The sequence below is a fragment of the Carlito syrichta genome, unplaced genomic scaffold, assembly GCF_000164805.1.
Source record: "Carlito syrichta isolate Samal-C Ts95f unplaced genomic scaffold, Tarsius_syrichta-2.0.1 Scaffold308820, whole genome shotgun sequence".
Taxonomy (NCBI): domain Eukaryota; kingdom Metazoa; phylum Chordata; class Mammalia; order Primates; family Tarsiidae; genus Carlito; species Carlito syrichta.
The window spans coordinates 161,545-180,837 of NW_007252916.1; the positions used below are offsets into that span (position 1 = coordinate 161,545).

Below are 19,293 nucleotides of genomic sequence, written 5' to 3' on the forward strand. Positions count from 1 at the left end.
TCTGGGCGACAGAATGAGACTCCATCTCAAAAAAAAAAAAAAAGAATGTGACATTAGATTTGTTCTCTAGAAAAATTACTCTGGTTATAGTCCGAAAAAATGCCCTAAAGGTATATGGTAACTCTGTGTTGTGTCAACTTGGCTAAGGGAAATTACATTTAAAGGGAATCTCCTTCTAGCATGGCTCCAAGTTAGAGATAGCCAAAGGATAAACTTGCACCAGGCTAGAAGGCAGAAATGAATCTATGGCGAGCTGGCTGCCATGTCTAGAGGCACTGTCAGGTATAGAGGTGCCAGCGGGTCCCCAGTGATCCTCTCTCCCCCACCCAGCCACTGGCTCCTCTTCCTGTCTGCCAGACCTGCTGACCAGCTCCACATCCACCACCAGCTGCAGTGACACAGTCCTACAAGGACCACACCAGGTATCCTTCCTGGTCCACCCTGCAGCAGGAGGTGCCTGGGTTTTCAGCTATTCCTAGGTAAGTTCCCATTTGCCCACCTAAACCAGTGCTACCATTGGTGCATCAGTATCTTCTATGATGCCCCAGCTTCTTTTTTCTGGCCCTCACTCGCCATCTTCTCCTATAATTCTTAGTCATATATAAGAAAAGTTATTACTCTGTAACACTCATAGTAGCTTTGCTTCCCTGGTTGAATTCAGTCAAATAAATTGAGTAAAAATAAAGGAGATGGCAACCCTCTTTCAGGTCCCCTCCCACTGCGGGTCTTCTTAATAAACTCCTGCTTTAAAACATAAACAAAAAATAAAAATAAATAAGAGAGAAATTGAAAGCAGAGAGATTTTTCTTTTCTTTTCTTTTCTTTTTTTTGGAGTAGGAGTCTCACTCTGTCACCCAGGCTAGGGTGCAGTGGCATGCTCATGGCCATCGCAGCCTCGGCCCACTGGGCTTAGGCAATTCCTTCACCTTAGCTTTCCAAGTAACTGGAACTATAGGTGCGTGCCACCACACCTGGCTAAGTTTTTAATTTATTGTAGAGATGAGGTCTCGTCAAGCTGCCCAGGCTGGTCTTGAATCCCTGGACTTGGAATCCTCTCACTCCTGCTTCCCAAAGTGCTGGGATTACGAGCATGAGCCACCGTGCCCAGTTGCAGAAAGATTTTTTTTTTTTTTAATTTTTCAAGGTGTTAAAATGATACCTGGAATCAAGTGAAAATTTTAAAAATGCTGATTGGATAGGATAGATGGGTGGCCAAACAGCATTGCAAGACAGGAATCCTTTTAGATATAGCATTCTTTCTTTAAAAAAAAAATTAAAAAAAATTTTTTTTTTGGACAAAATCTCACTCTATCCCTCAGGCTGGAATGCAGTAGCATGATCATAGCTCACTTGACCTCCTGGGCTCAAGCGATTCTCCCACCTCAGCCTCACAAGCCTGAGATTACAGGCACATACCACCAGTCCGCTAATTTTTTAATTTTTTTGTAGAGGTGGCATCTTGCTATGTTGCCCAGGCTGGTCTCAATCTCCTGGCCTAAAGCAATTCTTCTGCCATGGCCTCCCAAAGCACTGGGATTACAGGTATCAGCCACTGTGCCTGGCTGATATAACTTAAACAGAGAAAAGAAAACTGAACCCATTTATACTTTTCACATTGGTGTTTTCTACAGAGTTCTAAACTGTGCTACTACATATTGAAAGCCATGGAAATTCTATTTCTCTATAATGTCTTTGCATTCTATACAAGTACACCCTGAGTTTTCCCCTCCAGAATTCGTTTCTGACTTTTTTCCAGTTTTTTTTTCTTTCTTTCTTTTTTTTTTTTTTTAAGTTGGAGTCTTAGTCTTACTCTGTCACCCAGGCTGGAGTGCAGTAACATGATCATGGCTACTGCGGCCTTGACCTACTGGGCTTAGGCGATTCTTCTACCTCAGTCTTCAAGTAGCTGAGACTACAGGTTCATGCCACCATGCCCAGCTAATTTTTTGCTTTATTGTAGAGATGAAGTCTCACCATGTTGCCCAGGCAGGTCTCAAACTCAGGCAATACTCTTGCCCCCACCTCCCAAAGTGCTGGAATTATAGGCGTGAACCACTGCAGCTGGCCCTTTTTTCTAGTTTCTATGACAGTGTGACCTACAATCTTATTCAGCAGAGTATCTCTCAATGACATTTTTGTACAATTGTCTGATTTCCCAAGAAGCATATTTTATTGTTTTCACATATATTTATTTAACTCATTTCTGAGTTTCCAGAAGGTTTTTGCTTAGCTTCTTCTAAATTCCAGGCAGGCTACTGACATTATTTTTTATTTTAATCCTTGGAGTCATTAACATTCTTCAAAGTAGTCTAAGCTTTCTCAATGTTCTTCAGATTTCCCATCTCTGTTAGATGAAGGTCCTGCTGTCTAAGAGACTCAATTACGGGCTCTTATGTCTATAAGTGCTCAAGAAAAACCTTGTGATTTGAATGGTAAGTAACTGTATTGATCGTTTAGGAATTCTCAGTAGCAATTTAGCTCTACTAGTCATTCTACATTTGGATTCTTTTAGGAGTTGCATTTTAATTCCATTTGTTTGGAGATCTGAATTAATTATTTTGTGGAATTAATTATTTTGCGAAATTAAGTAAGCTTTTTTCCTTAATTTTATAACTAAGTCAAACACAAGGCCCAAAGTACACCTCAAGTCCAGTTCTTCAGAAGTGGGTGGTAAACTGATGAAATGAACAGGCATTTATCCTTGGCTTTCCTTAACTCCAGTGGCCACAAGAACCACCTCAAACTGCATTGGTGTCATACCTTAAATTGCTTCCCACAGGTCGAACACAGGAAGTCTTTGCGGTCCGAATGCCGGAGCATGTGAAGTCGCAGTTTGTCGGGGCGGCAGAAGGCCTTGTCACACTCTGTGCACTGGTAGATTTTTTCTGAGTGGAAGCTGCGCACGTGTTTTTTCACCTGGCGGTAAAGACCATGGGAAAACTCAGGGGATGCAGGCACCAAAGGAAATAACCAAAAGCAGCTGTCAACGCTAGAGGGAGCCAAATGCATTACCAGGGATTTTCATCAACCTGGCCATGGAAGCCAATCAGTTGTGATAATTGGCCTCAATAACACATACTGTCCCTGTCACAAAGAAGCAAGTCAAGTAGCCAGAAAGTCTCAGAAATCCTAACCTCCACAATGACTTGAAGAATGGAAGAAAGGGTACTTGCTTTGAAAAGCCCTGATCACTCAGAGTCCATTGTTTCAGGATTAAAAGCAAGAGTTTCTTTTGCTTTAAATGAATCTTGCTAAAAAATTATCTACAGGAAGACAAAGCAATTTAGCCCCTTTTAGTAACTGATTCTTTTTCATCTTCCTATAAAATCAGGTTCTGAAGAATTAAAGACATGAATTAAATTATATAAAAAACATTACCCGTGTATGAGAGTGATACAACACTTGGCATCATTTCTCCTTAATTGGGACTTATTTCCCTTACTTTCAGATATCTTAAATAAAGAAATATGGCTTCTGAACTCTCTTGTCCATAAATATCCAATGAAGAAGAGCTGTGGGTAGAAGCTAAGTAGTGAGTCATATCAAACTATTTCTATAAAACAATTTGCTTTCTTATTTTTGGAGTGTCTTTTGCCATTAAATTCTGCCTTAAAACCTTTCTAATTATTTGTGTGAAGTGAGAACATTTCCAAGACTCTCGACGCTAACAGAACTATAATTGCATCCTAGTTTCCTTTGACTTTGGTAATTTTTTAAAAGTGTTTTTCCAAGATATTTAATTATTCACTGACTAGGCTATAAAAATATTATCACAAAGTCCAAACAAAATCATGAACATTCTGAAATTTATCTTCACCCATTTTGCTCCAACAAAGAATACACTAAAGGCAGTCAGTGCTTGATACAAAAGTGTATTATACACCAACTTTCTCTGTTTCCTTCCAAAACGCATGGCTCTAGTAAAGCAAGACAGGAAACCATAGCAGTAGGGAGAATTTATATCCAGTTCAGGAAACGGGAGTATGTCTTCTACATGTTCGATATATTTTATGAGTAAAGGATATGAACAAGGATTATGAAAGACTTTTAAAAAATTGTAACAGATCTGGGTATTTATTACTTTTAATATAACTTAAACATTTAAATGCCAATGGCTGAGCTAGAGAATTAAGTGTTATAATAATCTTTTGTTTATCAGAAGTAGTTTGATTGAAGAAATGTTGTTCTCAGTTGTAAAGTTGTTTCAAAGAAGAGATAAAAATGAAGGTGCTAGGCAGTCTCAGTTTTCCAAAAATCGAAGTTTCTTTTACCAAAAGAAGGAAGCAGACAGGACTCTCAGTAGTAGACACTCACCTGGATAAAATCTGGGAACCGTTTCTTACAAGTTGGGCAGGTGAAGTAGCCATCATTGATATGAATGGCCACATGATCTTTCAACAAATCAAGACGGTCAAAGGATTCTGGGCAAAAAATGCAAGAGTAAGTCTTCTGGTCTGAATGGAGCTTCATGTGGCTCTCCAAGGATGTGCTGCTGATGAAGCCCTTGTTACAGAGATCACAGGTCAACGGGCAGTTTCCCTCCCGCCCATGGAAGCGCAAGTGTTGGTCCAGTTTGTCCTTTTCCCGGAAGGCCTTCCCACACTGCAAACATTTAAAAGGCCGGAAGGACTTCCGAATAAACAGATGCTGAAGAGCTGCATTCTGAAAGACACACACAAATATGACCATTTAGTGAGGAAATTCAGAATGCAAGTGAATCACACCTTTATAGAGAAAGAGAGGACGATTTCTGCAACCACAGACTTCCCGTGGAAGTTAAACTCTAGAACACATATGGTTGGAAGAAGATTTTTCTGATGAAGACACTGAAAATGAAGCCATCCCCAAAGAAATTCACCTTGAAAAGACAAAATTTGTATGTGTTTTGTTTCATGTCTATGTATGTGTGTTTTCTTTTGGAAGGGTTTGAAAAACATTCAAAAAAGTGTTCCCAATAGAAGATATGTATAATAAAACAAATCCCACAGTGGAATAGGCTAAAAATTGAAGATCTGCAGGAAAAGACTTAGGGTAAGTCACACATGCATGAAGAGGTTGGAGCAAGTTAGCCAAATGTTACTTGTTGAAGTCTTTGAAAAACAGAGTTTGAAGCTTGATTAAAATGCTTAGCAAAATAATAATAATAATAATAAAAAGAACTCAAGGGCACTCCTTGCCAGGGGAAGGGTGGAGGAGGAAATGGATATCGGGTTTATTTTGGGGGTGATGAAAATGTTCTGGAATTAGATAGTGGTGATGGTTGCACAACTTTAGGAATAGCCTAAAAACAATTCTTAAAAGGTGAATTTTATGCTATATGAATTACAAATTTCAATTTAAGAAAAATAATTGAAAGGGAAATGAAGAATTCAGATTTATATGAATGAGACAGAAGCACATAACAAAAATGGAATATATGCATTTCATCACCTCCTACTTAGAAAATGCAGAAGACAAGGTCTCAACATTGCTAGTTAGTTTTACTGGTTAGAATGCCATGCTAACAAAGTTAAGCTTATTGTTCCCTGCCTAGACCGAGCAATTTTGCTCTTTGTATTCAGTCACAGATTACACTTCTAATGCTGATTAGCCATCTTGTAAATTCATGCAATTGTTATACGGAATCCCAGTGAGAGAATATGGATACTTAGTGCAAACCCATCACTTCTACTAGAAAAACAACTACTCATGCGCTACTGAGAGCAGATCAACAGAATCATCTCTCACGCAGAGAATACAGAATCAATATTTTAGCTATGTTATAATGAAGACTCATTCACAAGTTCCTCAAAACACTAGAGAAAACTCTAGATAACAACAGAGGGGAAATACCTCAAAAAATATATCTGTGAGTGGGTGGGCCTATATAGCATAAGGGAACAGTAGTTGAAGAATTAATGATGATCTTAATGCAATATTTGTGCAATGAAGAAACTCTTAGTTTCAAATTACTTATAAGTAGTAACTTCTAAACTAAATTTAATATGAAATAATATTTTGGGGAGAAAGCAAAATAATTTTTTTTGCTTTAGTGAAATTTCTGAACACAGTTACTATGTAACAGAAAATTTCCCTCTCAGGGCCTTTCTAATGGGACTGAGAGAGAGATTTTAAGATGTAGCCTATTCCTCAATCTATCCTGAGTTGTTAAAAGCAATTCTGTTGTCTCCCAAAGTGAATGGGACTGCTTCAGAGGGTAAAGCATATTTTATTTTCCTTTGTAACTAGATCCCCTAAAAAACTGCTTAGCTCAAAGAAGTGCTCAATAATAGTTTAAGAATTAATGAAATATATATCACATGAAACAAAAAAAAATTATTTCAAGGTCTTTCCTATATTTTCTTTAAGAATAGATCTTGGCTGGGCGCAGTGGCTCAAGCCTGTAATCCCAACAATTTAGGAGGCCAAGGTGAGGGAATTGCCTGAGCCTAAGGGTTCAAGAACAGCCTGGGCAACTTGGCGAGACCTCATCTCTAGAATAAATCAAAAAATTAACCGGGCATGATAGCATGTGCCTGTAGTTCCGGCTACTTGGAAGGCTAAGGCGGAAGGATTGCCTGAGCCCAATAGGTCAATATGGAGTGGCCGTGAGAATGCCGCTGCACTCCAGCCTGGGTGACAGAGAGAGACTCCAACTCAAAAAAAAAAAGAGAATAGATCTTTTTCAAATCAGTCACAGAACTTGCTTGTACATCTTCACATTGTAGCAGTCACCTAATCATTTTATTTTACATAAAAGTTCCTACTATTTTGTCTACTTTCAAAACTTTATGGACACCTTACCGATAAATAGATACTATTCTGAGGTTCAGAAATGCAAGATTTAAAGCACTTTTGCCATGTAAGAATCATTTCCTTTATCCAAGTTCAGTGAAGTGTCCAAGGACAGACACAACGCACAAGAACTGATTTGGGTCCAGCTGAGGATTCCATTTCTCCCTGGGTGCCAAATCCAGAACTCAATTTTGTTTTGCTCCATTATGCTAATCAGTCTTCTGTCATTTCTGATTAGCATGAGTACCTTCAGACACTTGATTTAAACTGAGCCACCACCTGGCTCCACTTTCTTAGTTCTACAGACAAACCTTATCATCTTTTCAATTTCCATGGAGCCCTGAACATTGTCTATGTACTCAAGAACTAGATTGTATTTTTCAGATCTAATGATACTAATGGGATCCTCATATTACAAGGTAGTATAAGTGCTGAAAAACTGTTCCCACCCTCTGACCCACTTGTAGGCCTTTGCTACTCTAAGGTATCTTCTGTAGCTTAGAGCTACAATTGGTACATAATTCTAGAAGAAATCATAAAAAAATGGTGGAGGAAGCAGCTCCACTGCTGTTCTTCTGATACCTCAGTTTGCCAGTTAACCACAGCATCCTGTATGTAAATCAGCTATTTGTAGGGATGCTAAATTCTGTGATTCAGGATTCAACTCCCACTGCAATGAATTCTAAGACAACAGATCCTTTGTAGACAAGACTATAAAAATGTTTCTAAAATGTGGTTTGTAGAGACAGGGGGTCTCACTATGCTGCCCAGGCTGGTCTCAAATATCCAGGTTCAATTGATCCTCCTGCCTCAGCCTCCTGAGTAGCTAGGACTATAGGTGCGTACTACCTCACCCAGCTAAAATGTTTCTAAGGTTTTATATTAATAACTAATGCTGATTAGCCATTTTGTAAAGTTTGAATAGCTAAAGGAACCTAAATTATTGGTCAGTTTTCATACTATTTTGATCCTGACACTAAATGGAAATCAAACTATTATATTGTCTGTTGGTTTGGGTTTAACAACTTCTCTTTAGCCAATTTTCTACTCAATTTTCAAAGCTCTGGTGGGCTAGAACTGCTCAACATATCTCAGTCTCCACTATCCTTCCACTGGCACCCCATGCTAGGCCAAGCTAGTGTTTCTCCTATAACGACACCAAACACATTCCTATGTCTGGAATCTGATCCCATGGCTACTATCCTCTCGAACAGTCTACCTTTCTTTTGAAGACCAGTCTAACTTGCACTTCAACTATGAATTATCCCAACCCCTCCATTTTTCTTTGGTCTTTCACTCTTCCGAGTTTCTACAGCAATTACAAGCTATACTTTTATTGTAAACTACACTACATTAGTATCAACGCCCTAATTAGACTGTAATTCCTAGGATACAGTGCCCAAGTGAAAATTCTATTGTGAACCTAGCACAGTGCTGAAAATACAGTTAGAACTCAACACGATTGTGTGAGTCATTCAAATTATTTTAGTGCTGGAAGGGACCTTGGAGATCACTTAGTCCTATCCTTCATTTTACAGATGAGGAATCTGTGGTCCACAATTTATTCACTGGTCTATTTGCAAATAAATTATCATGATGCATTAACTTGCATGTATTGTAGCAACCAAATTGTGGTTTCCACCAGGATTTTGTAAGTACAGGTTGCAAAGAACAGCAGGTCAGGCAAACACTTAAGTAACATTCTGTTATGTGAAACACAGGAAACAAACCTACCTGCAGCTCCAACTGAGCAGGCAGCATTAGAGGAGAGAAAAATAGTTACATTACCAATTGGATTGGAAGACTTCCCTTCAGTTGGTCATTACCAATCTGGATAGAAAAGATGAAAAAATACATAGCCCTACTTTTTAGAATATGTGAGAGGAAAAAACAAAATAGCTCAACTAAGACTGACCTCCAAAAGCCACAGACACACAGCTTTGGCTTTGACACAAGGACCTTGTACTGAAATCAGTAACCCAATTCCTTCAAGAATACAAATACAATTATAGCTGAACTTTGCTTGCACATTCACAGCTTCACTACATGTGTGGGTTCTAGCTTTTCCTTCAAAAAGAAAAATTAAACCAAGCAAGCATTTCTCTGGACTTAGTAAAAAATCAGAATGACTAAAGCAGTAAAGACAGTAATTGGGCAAGAGAAAGAAGTGTAGATTGGGAAATAAAGTAGAATGATAGATAGGAAGATACTAATTCATAGCTTTTTCCCTCGCTAGCCTATTTTTCTGTATGTTTACACATCCTTCTGAAGTAATATACCTTGAGTTGAAAGTTTTATATGTTTGCATTTCAGGGCCCTCACAAAGACTGTTTAGCCTCAGAATTGCTAGAGCCCTTCAAAGCTCTCATGTGGCTCTAAACGTTTAAATGTATTTTTACATGAAGGCATGGACTAGACTATTTTTCAAGGTCCCTTCTAGCCTATAGGCAAATAAGAAAACCAAAAGAAACATAAGCTAAAACGATCATGCATCTAGAAATTGTAAAGTCTAGGAAGTTATACAAAAAAATCTCTTTCATCTATGTTTAAAGTAACAGTGGACGTCTTTATGCACTCAGCTGCCACAAACATAGGTTTTACATCGCTGTTTTTTGTCAGCATAGACACTTACTCCACAAAGTCATATTGTTTTCCACATCCATCTCCTGAAGTTTCTAACTCAGACTCAAATACTGTTTGTGAATTAAGAGAAAAGACATCTGAATTGGAAGTCACGGAAGTCCTGCAGCCACATAGTCTGAAGCCAGGACATGGGTCACATGAGTGAGATACTGATTAGCTCTCAAATCTAGTGCTTTAGCTCAGATTAATCCCAGGTGTGTGGACTGTACCTGCCATATCAACTTGGACACAGGTCCTTTTGCATGAACAAATAATGACATTTGCCAGTCTCCCCTGGGAGACTGTAGATAAGCAAATTTAATTACCTGAAATTAACTTGAGAGCTATGATTAGGCACAGAGTAGCCTGGTTTAAAATACAAATAATTATTATAACTAAATGCATTTATTTCTCCATTTCCAATCTGTGAATTTAGGGATGTAGAGCTGTTCTACTTTGACTATATGAGTCCAGGAGCTGCCAAAATCCAGGCTTCTGTGACATTACTAAATTGATCAAATCTAGGACCAGCCATACCAGTCTGCCTTAGGACACACATATTGAGAAATAGTTACACTTTCTTCCAAAATCAGGGGATTGAACATGTGATAGGCTAAATGCAAGATTTCAAAGTGGATGGCGAATAGGTTGGAAAACAGCACTGAAAAGCCAATTGGCAGGAGGAAGATCACAGCTGGAGAGAAGGGAGTGGCCTTCCCCACTTACTCGGATGCGTTTGGCTCTGCGCATGTCATCAGCTGTCAATGTGCTCTGGGTAGGCACCACACTCTCTTCATGCTGTGGCTGCAGATGCAGGGTGTGAGTTTCTGGGTCATGCTCCAGGGAAGATTGTGTTTCCTGTGGCAGCTGAGGGATTGGGATAGTGGTCTGCTCCGGTTGATCCAGACCATTCAGAGTGGCTGGTTCAGCCTCATCAAACTGCTCCTTCGTGGGAAAATGCAGCAAGTCCTGAAATTTGCAATAACCAAGAATTACTTCCCTACCTAGACAGAGATCAGTACTGGAGAGACTGTCAGCTCAGATTTAGAATTGCTGCTTATTTTTGAATGACTAGATCCATAATGCTCAGAAAAAATATTCTCCCTCTGGAAAAGTTAATTAGGTAACTATGCATAAGCAGCAAAAACTATGACAGATTCCAGACGACTTAACAAGGAAAAGACTGTGATATGACTTTTCTATATCAATACTTTTAATTGTTTTAATCTAATGAAACGAAGTCTACTTCTAATATCTCTGGTAGCAAAGTTGGGTTTTTGTTGTAACACTTGAAAATACATTCTTTTTTACCATTGTCCAAGCACACTTTAATTAACAGGCAGCTATGGTCTAATAGAAAAGGACTGTGAGCATCCGAAAGTGTCTGTATTTAATTCTAGTAAAGGATCTGATAAGTCCTCTACCCAAGCATCTAAGGAAGACTCTTTCCCATCATCCCAGTACCTGTGTCCCATCGTCACTCTTTTCCCCATTTTCACTGGTTATTTCCAGGCGGATAAATTTTGGAGGACGCCCTGGCCGTCGACCTGGACCGAATCGCCTCTTGCCTCGTCCCCTTCCTCTGCCTCTTGTTCTAAGGACAAGAGAATGGGTTACAGATCATCATGGTTATAGACTACTCCATAACACATAGTACCCTACATAATCTTTACCAACACCAGATTTTAATTTCCTCTCACTTTATTACTTTCCCAGATTTTCTCTAATGGAAACATCTGTTTTGCCGATATATACTTGCTAGATGTCTCATCTTTGTCCTCTATTACAGCTTAAATAGAGATCTTAAATTATTCTGAGGAAAAGATATATAAAAATTCAAAGCACTGACAATATTTTGTTTCTGAAATGATGTGAGAAATGCAGTCAGGACAGAACATGCTAAGCCTTAGCGTGTGTTCCCAGGAGATCATATTCCTTCCAAGAAATGTAGCTAAATTCAAAGAACTTTCTTGTTTTCTTATAAGCTTCTGGAAGGTCAGAAAAAATTTCTAACTCAACTGTTCCATAACATGCCTAGTAAACACCAGTTAAATTTTACCACCTTTCATGGATTTCTAACATACAGAAATTCCTCAATGAAAGAGACTCAGAAAGTATGTCATGAAAACTTATAGAAGTGTGTGTAGGAGGTATACCATATTAAGTAGATCATGCTTTTTTCTTCCACTCATCTATTTAACAATTTAACAAATATTATATATTTTTCCGTGGAACTTTAAAAAAATTCGCTAGAATGGAAAATTCTGATCCTAGGCAAACATAGAGAATAGCAAGATGAGCCCAATGCCCCTATAATCCAATGTCAACATTTATCAACTCACGGCCAATCTTACTCTACCTATATCCCTATCACTTTCCCACACATACTGACTAGATGATTGTGACACAAATTCCAGATATCATTTCATCTGCATTTATATCCATATGTGTCTCTAAATCGTAAGAACTCTGTGTGTGTGTGTGTGTGTGTGTGTGTGCGCATGTATGTATGACCACAATACCATTATCATACCTAAAAATACCTGATACTTGCTGAGTATTACTGTATCTAGTTAAAGTTCAAATCTTCTTAATTGTCTCAAATTTAACAGTTGACTAACAAACATTTTATCTACTATGCGTCACACACTATGCTAAGCACTAAAGACAAAAAGTTATATGCAATATATTTTACCCTCAGAGTAAAGGCAGCAGACATATAAATCAAAAATCACAATATAATATAAAAATTGCCAGGCTCAGTGGCTCAGCCTGTAATCCCGCGCCTTTGGGAGGCTGAGGTGAGTGGATTGCCTGAGCCCGCGGGTTCGAGACCCGCCTGGGCAGCGAGACCTCATCTCTACAATAAATCAAAAAATCAGCCGGGCGTGGTAGCGCATGCCTGTAATTCCGGCTACTCGGAAGGCTGAGGCGGAAGGATCGCCGGAGCCCAGCAGGCGAGGCTGTGGTGGCCGGGAGCGGCCACTGCACTCCAGTCTGGGCGACCGAGTGAGACTCCAACTCAAAAAAATAATAATAATAATAATATAAAAAGTGCTACAAGAGAGCATTGAACAGAGTATTAAGGTTACCCAGATGTGAGGAACTTAAATCTCACTGCGTCTACTCTCATCAGACGTTTACTCCCATGGTCATAACCTAGAACCTGTCACCCTCCTAAACTCCCATCACCCTTGACTTCATACACTGACCACTCACACTAGCTCCCTAGCTTACCCCTGGACCCAACAACCCTTCAACCCCACTAGCATCTCCAGTCTAATCCTGTCACTTATGTGCACTCCTGCATACCCTCAATGTTCTTTTCCCTTCCTCTATAGCATAAACTCCAAGGTCATTCATTACAATCACTCCCTTGTCGATGCTCTCAATTTTCATCTCACTGTGGCTTCATTATTCTTGCTGCATGTTGTATGCTCTTGGCAATGCCACAGCCCTGCATAATCCAGTTCCTTGCCCTCCCTTCACCAGTACTCTTGCAGCTGAATGAAGCTGGAGGACAACACCCAGCCCTCCTAGTGGTGTGAGACTTTCATTTCATGACCTTGAACCTCAAGTGGACCCTTAATGTTGCAGGCAATTGTAGGTCCCTAGAACATTCCTTTTCCTACTTGCCTAACTGCCATCTTACACTGTCTCCTCTCTTTCTAAACCCTATAAAAGTTGCCAACCCTACCTCTGTCCCATCGGCACTACCCTATTGCAACAATTCTTATTCCTCAACCAAACCATTGGAACAGCTTCTAATGAGACTCCTAGTCTTCACTCTTATTCCAATATAAGCTAGCCTCATGTTATTTTTATCTAGCACGATCTGTTAAAAATACAGTGGACATCACAATACTTTCTGTCCAGAACCCTGTAAAGACTTCCATCACACCTAGAATAAAATCCGTATTTCTTACCATTACCCACAATGCTCTACCAGATCTGGCCCCTGCTCACCCTACCTTATACAATTTTCTCCTCATCTATCTTTTTTTAAATAGTGGAATTAAACATGTGATTTATAAAAGTTTGATGAAAGATTTATACTGCTGAAAAAAGTTTGAGCTGGGTGCCGTGGCTCATGCCTGTAAACTCAGCACTTTGGAAGGCTGAGGCAGGAAAATTGCTTGAGTCCAGGAGTTTGAGACCAGCCTGGGCAACACAGTGAGACTCTGTCTCTAAAACTAAAAAAATTAGCAGGGCATGGTGGTATGTGGCTGTAGTCCCAGCAACTCGGGAAGCTGAGACAGAAGTATCACCTGAGCCTAGGAGGTTGAGGCTGTGATACGCTGTGATTGTGCTACTACTTTCCAGCCTGGGTGACAGAGTAAGACCCTGGCTCATAAAAAAAGGAAGGAAGAGAGGAGGAAGGGAGAGAAGGAGGGAGAAGGGAGGAAGGGAGGGAGAATGGGAGGAAGGAGTTTGAAAACCAGAGACGCAGATTATTTTAAAAGGTATATGTTATCTCAAAAATTCTCACTTCAAAATCTATAATTAAGGGAGATTTAGCTAAGGTGCAAGGATCTCCCATTGCTGGGTATTAGTTATGTTAGAAAAGGAATAAATGGTAAATGAGGAGGAAAGGGAAAAGGAAATGCCAAATAAAACATTTCCCTCAGCAGCCTACCTGGTTAGTTGTCTACATACACACACAGAGACACTCAGTTTATGAATAATAAAGAAATGATTTTGACCCTTTATAAACTAAGTCTGTGAGCCCTTTCCCACTCATATATACCTGCTGAACACATCCAGTTTCTCATCATGAGAATTGAGATGCTGCTGCAACTGCTCTGAGCTTATAAATCGGCGGTTACATTCATAGCAGGGCCAATTCTTTTCTTGCTCTCGAAGGACTACAGTCACAGGAGAGAAATCATAAAGGCTGATGATCAACAGATACCAGTAAAACTCTAACGCCTGCTCCCCACCATTCTTATCTCACTATAAGCCAAAGAGCTCATAATTATACAGTATCTGCTATTTGTATTTTGTTATAAAAATCAAAGGCTAAAACTTGGCAGGGAGTAACTGGCGTGTCTTTGTTATTCATGGTGCCCCTCCAACTATTCCTGAGTTTATTCTAATGAGATGTCTCAGGGAGGGGGCAGACCATGCCAAAAAAGCCCATCCATGTGATTAGAAGGTTGGGGCATTGAGCCAGGTGTTATCAACCTGACCAGGAAAGTACAGGAGACGTTGGAGATTGGGTTCAAGCACTTGGCCAATGACTCAATCAGTCATGCCTATGTAAATATCTCAATAAAATGTGTAAATGTCAATAAAAACTCCAGACACCAAAGCTCAAGTGTGCGTCTATGGCCGGTAATCATACATCAACGTGCCAAGAAGATGGCACGTCCTGAGGATATGGAAATTTCATTTTGGACCCTCTCAAACCTCACAGTATGCATCTCTTCCTTTGGCTGGTCCTTACATGTATCCTTTATAATAAAACTATATCATTAAGTATAGCACTTTTCTGTATTCTATGAGCCATTCTAATGAGTCATCAAACATAAGGAGTTACTGAGAACCCCCTAAATTGTAGCTAGTTGATCAGAAGTGAGGGTGGCTTGGGAACCTCTGAGCTTGCAGCTGATGTCTGAAGTGAGGGGCATCTTGTAGAAGACTGTCCTTAACCTGCAAAATCTGACCTATCTCTGGGTAGTGTCAGAATTGCATTTCACAACCAAATTAAAGTGAATTGTTTTACATTCATATACTAGAATACCAAATAACAATGAGAATGAATAAATTAAAATTATATACAACGTGGATGAATCTCACAAATACCATGTTGAGCAAAAGATACCCAGACACCAAAAGTGTACATAGCATGTAATTCTATTTATGCACAATTCAATAACAAGCATACCTTATGTATTGTATTAGAAGTCAGGAAAGGGACTCAGTAGGAATTAGGAGGCGACACAAAGGAACTTCTGGGGTACTAGTTATATTCTGTTTCTTGATCTAGATGCAGGTTACATGGGTGTGTTCACTTTGTGAAAATTCAAGCTGTATACTTATGATTTATTCACCTTTCTGCACGTAGATTATACTTCAGTAACATTTACATTAAAAACAAAGTCAGTGCCTGCCTTGGGGTGTCCTCAGAGTTGATTACATCTAGATAGGAATCACCCTCTGATCTAGGTTCTAATTTGATATTCGGAGGTTTTCATTATATTAAATACTATTTTGCAGCACCCATAAAAGAAGTGTAAATATGTCATTGTAATTTGATCCTAGAGTTAGATGAGATGTGTGGCTCTTAAAAGTCTACTGAAATATCTTCTGAAATATATTGAGACAGAAAAATTAGAGGTTCCATAAACAAGTAATAAATACAATTTAGAATTGATATGGAAAGTGTAAGAGATAAAAGTCCAACCACCTTTCCTTTCTTCTTCCGAAATGTCATGAATTTTCTGGTTCACGAACTCAGCATAAGATGCAGCATACCACACCTGCAAGAACCAAGCATATCATCAAGTACTAAGGGACACCACCAGATGTTCTTTGCATGCTCAAATTATTTCTCCTGCTTACAGGAAACAATTCGGGCTTTTCCATACCCAGTTTTTAAAAATCATGCTGTGAGCCTCCCCCACAACACCCTTCTAGCAGACCAGCCAGGAAGTCATTTGCCAAGACACGCTGCATGATTTTTTTTCCTCTTCAGAAAATTGCTTTTGTTACTAGAACAACTTCACAAGAATTATATTCATAGTCTCTTCATCTAAATAAAACAGCCTCCTCTGGTTGTTTTCTATATTGAAACACAGGTTTTAACACAGTTGTAGTCACAGTGGCTGCCACCTACCAGCTTACGGGGATCACTAATGGCTATGTCAAATGTGACCACAGTCTCCCGAGCCTCGTCCTCCCTCCCACCCAGCCAGCTGCTACTGCTCACTCTCCTCGTCTGGACCTTCTTCCTCTCCCTAACTTTTAAATATTGGCATTCCTCAAAGCTTAGTCCAAGTCCATGGTCTTTTCATTTTACCTTCTGGTGATCACATCTGTTTCCAACCAACTCTATGCAAATGACTCCCAAATTAGTAGCTCCATCCCAGACCTGCCTTCTCTGTTCCCTCTAAGTGCATTTCTGGATGTCTCACAAACAGCTCTAACTTACCATGTCCAGAATGGAATTCTCCATGCTTCCCAACTCACAGCCTCACCTATGCTTATCTTCCCCATCTCAGTGAATACTTTCCACCCAGTTGCTGAGGCTTGAAACCTAAAAGGTGTCTGATTTCTCGGTTTGCATCTGTAATCCTTTAGCAAGGACTGTTGCTTCCTCAGATGTTCTCCATCTCTGCTTTTCTGCCAAGACTGTTTCTTGCCTGTATTATCACCTGGACTTCTGACTAGCCTCCCCTTTTCTCTGCACTCTACACAGGAGCCAGAACAGTTTCCTTTAATCCCAATTACCCCAATCTGATCATTACACATTGTATACAGGTATCAAAATATGTGCTATACATTGACATATATAAATAAAAAACATGCAAACATAGTCAGATCTCATTATAGGGGCAAAGACTTCCCATTTCATAATAAACCAGAAACACTCAAATGATAATCTCCAAAGGGTTCCATGACCTTCCCAACCTCAATAAGCAACCTCAGGCCTCATCAACTTCCCTGACCCATTCTTCAGCAAACAGGGCCTGCTTTCAGCTGCTCAAGAATGCCAAGGGCTTTTCCACTCTAAGCCTTCACCCTTTTCACCCCCAGGAGTGCCAGACTCTTCCTTTGTGCTTCTGTTCTAACCCTTTACAGTACTGGCCCCTCTCTCCATAGTTCTTAACCTAAATATCACCTTGTCAGCAAGACCTTCCCTAACCATCACATCTAAATTCGTCCCTTTCCTGTTATCTGTTCTTTCTGCACCATCTGTTTCCTTCATGGCACATACCCCTGTGTGATATTATTTGCTTGTTTATATCTATTTCCCTCTAGAATACATGTTCCTTGAACACAGGAAGCCAGTCTGTCTCTTCCTAGTATCTGAAAGATAGTAAGAACTCAGTATATCAATCACTAGATGGATTACTCATATATAATTTTTACTGAACATTATTTTAAATATATATGGAAATATTTATTAAAAGACTTCATTTTATACTGTGGAAAAATATTCTACATAGTCTATATTATATAATTTATTTAACTATGCCTCTGTAGTTGGACTTTTAGGTGGTTTATAATTTTGTTGTAACAAATTCTACCTGAATCCATCAATTCCAATATGCAGTTTTTTAAGATACTAACATCTCAGAAATCAGACTTTGTCTCCCACTCTATGGCATTCTACAGTCGTGCCCACAGTGTAGCTCTGGCTACCTGCTCATTGCTCCTGCATAAACTCAGCCAAGCTCTTCTCCCTTGTTCAGTTATGAGCCCACTGGCATACTGTGAGTTGTTGACACTTGCCAAGCAATGCAAATGAAAGCCAAAAAAACAAAGCAAAATGCTATTTCCCTCTGAAAGAATAAAAGAAATCTCAAAGCAACACAAGGCTGGTCTGCATCCTGCAGAACCTCTCATTAAGGCATCAGACATCAAACTGTCAGAAACTTCCTACTGACTTGATCAAAAATCTCTTACTTCCAAGGATATATGATTCAATTGAGGAAAAAACACACAGATAAGTCTAGTTAAATGAGAAAGCCCAGCATCCAATGGCTTGAGGAAACACCCCCAGAGGCAACAGTGGAGCATTTATTTTAAAAATGCTACAGCAAGCAACCTGGATGGAACTAGAGTCTATAACACTGAGTGATGTCTCACAGAAACAAAGATCTGAGTATCACATATTCTCACTCATATAGTGGACCTTGAACATCCAATGTAATACTATAAGAAAATGACTGATAGTAGTGGGAAGCTATGGGGGGGCAGGGAGATGGGATTAACAGTAGCAAATATCTGTCTGGGGATGGGGAAACACGTCTTATCAACAGGGTGCCTGAATGAAACGTATTTGTATACCTAACCCTTAACTGTACCCCACAATATCATAATAAAAAATATTGATGAAAAAATAAAAATAAAAGTAAAAATGCTGCAGCAGAAGATGACAGCACACAGAAAGGCACAAATACTCATAACAAAGTAAAACAGATATTTAGGTTAAACAAACAAAAAAAAAGCCCCCACTCCACCCCCCCGACACAAAGCAGTTTATACTTCAACCAATTTATTTTGCCTAAGTGTGCCTTTTGAGTCAGAGTCTCACTCTGTCACCCAGGCTGGAGTGCAGTGGTACACATATGGCCACCACAGCTTCAACCCGCTGGGCTCAGGTGATTCTTCAGCCTCAGCCTCAGCCTCTTGAGTAGCTGGGACTACAGGTGTGTGCCACCATGCCCAGCTAATTTTTTATTTATTTATTTATTATAAAGACCAGGTCTCACCAAGTTGTCCAGGCTGGTCTCGAATTCCTGGACTCAAGCAATTCTCTCGCCTCTAACTCCCAAAAATGTTGGGCGTGAGCCACCACGCCTGGCAGGTATGCCTTTTTATGTTTACATGTGTGATGTATTTATAAAATTATGTCTAAAATAGCTCCTATAAAAATATAAAGTGGCAGGCTGGGTGACTCAGCCTGTAATCGCAGCGCTTTGGTAGGCCGAAGCACAAGGATTGCCTGAGTCTGAGTGTATGAGACCAGCCCGGGCAACTTGGCAAGACCACATCTCTACAATAAATCAAAAATTAGCTGGTCATGGTAATGTGTGCCTGTAGTTCCGGCTACTTGGAAGGCTGAGGTGAAAGGATCACTGGAGCCTAGCAGGCGAGGCTGGGGTGGCCATGAGTGTGCCACTGCACTCCAGTCTGGGCGACAGAGTGAGACTCCAACTCAAAAAGAAA

General features: G+C 39.8%; 1 protein-coding gene across 2 annotated transcripts in view; it reads right to left on the reverse strand.

Annotated features, from left to right (window-relative positions):
* PRDM10 (PR/SET domain 10) overlaps nt 1-19,293 on the reverse strand; it is a 57,497-nt gene that overhangs the window by 15,855 nt on the left and 22,349 nt on the right. Inside the window, exons 7-13 of one of the 2 annotated variants that reach the window (XM_008065907.2) lie at nt 15,806-15,878; nt 14,144-14,261; nt 10,861-10,990; nt 10,123-10,365; nt 8,509-8,520; nt 4,315-4,662; nt 2,761-2,916 (exon numbers count right to left, since the gene is read on the reverse strand). In XM_008065907.2, coding sequence (XP_008064098.1) covers nt 2,761-2,916; nt 4,315-4,662; nt 8,509-8,520; nt 10,123-10,365; nt 10,861-10,990; nt 14,144-14,261; nt 15,806-15,878 — 1,080 coding nt within the window. The remainder of the gene's footprint in view (nt 1-2,760; nt 2,917-4,314; nt 4,663-8,508; nt 8,521-10,122; nt 10,366-10,860; nt 10,991-14,143; nt 14,262-15,805; nt 15,879-19,293) is intronic. The other variant, XM_008065908.2, reaches the window with a different exon arrangement.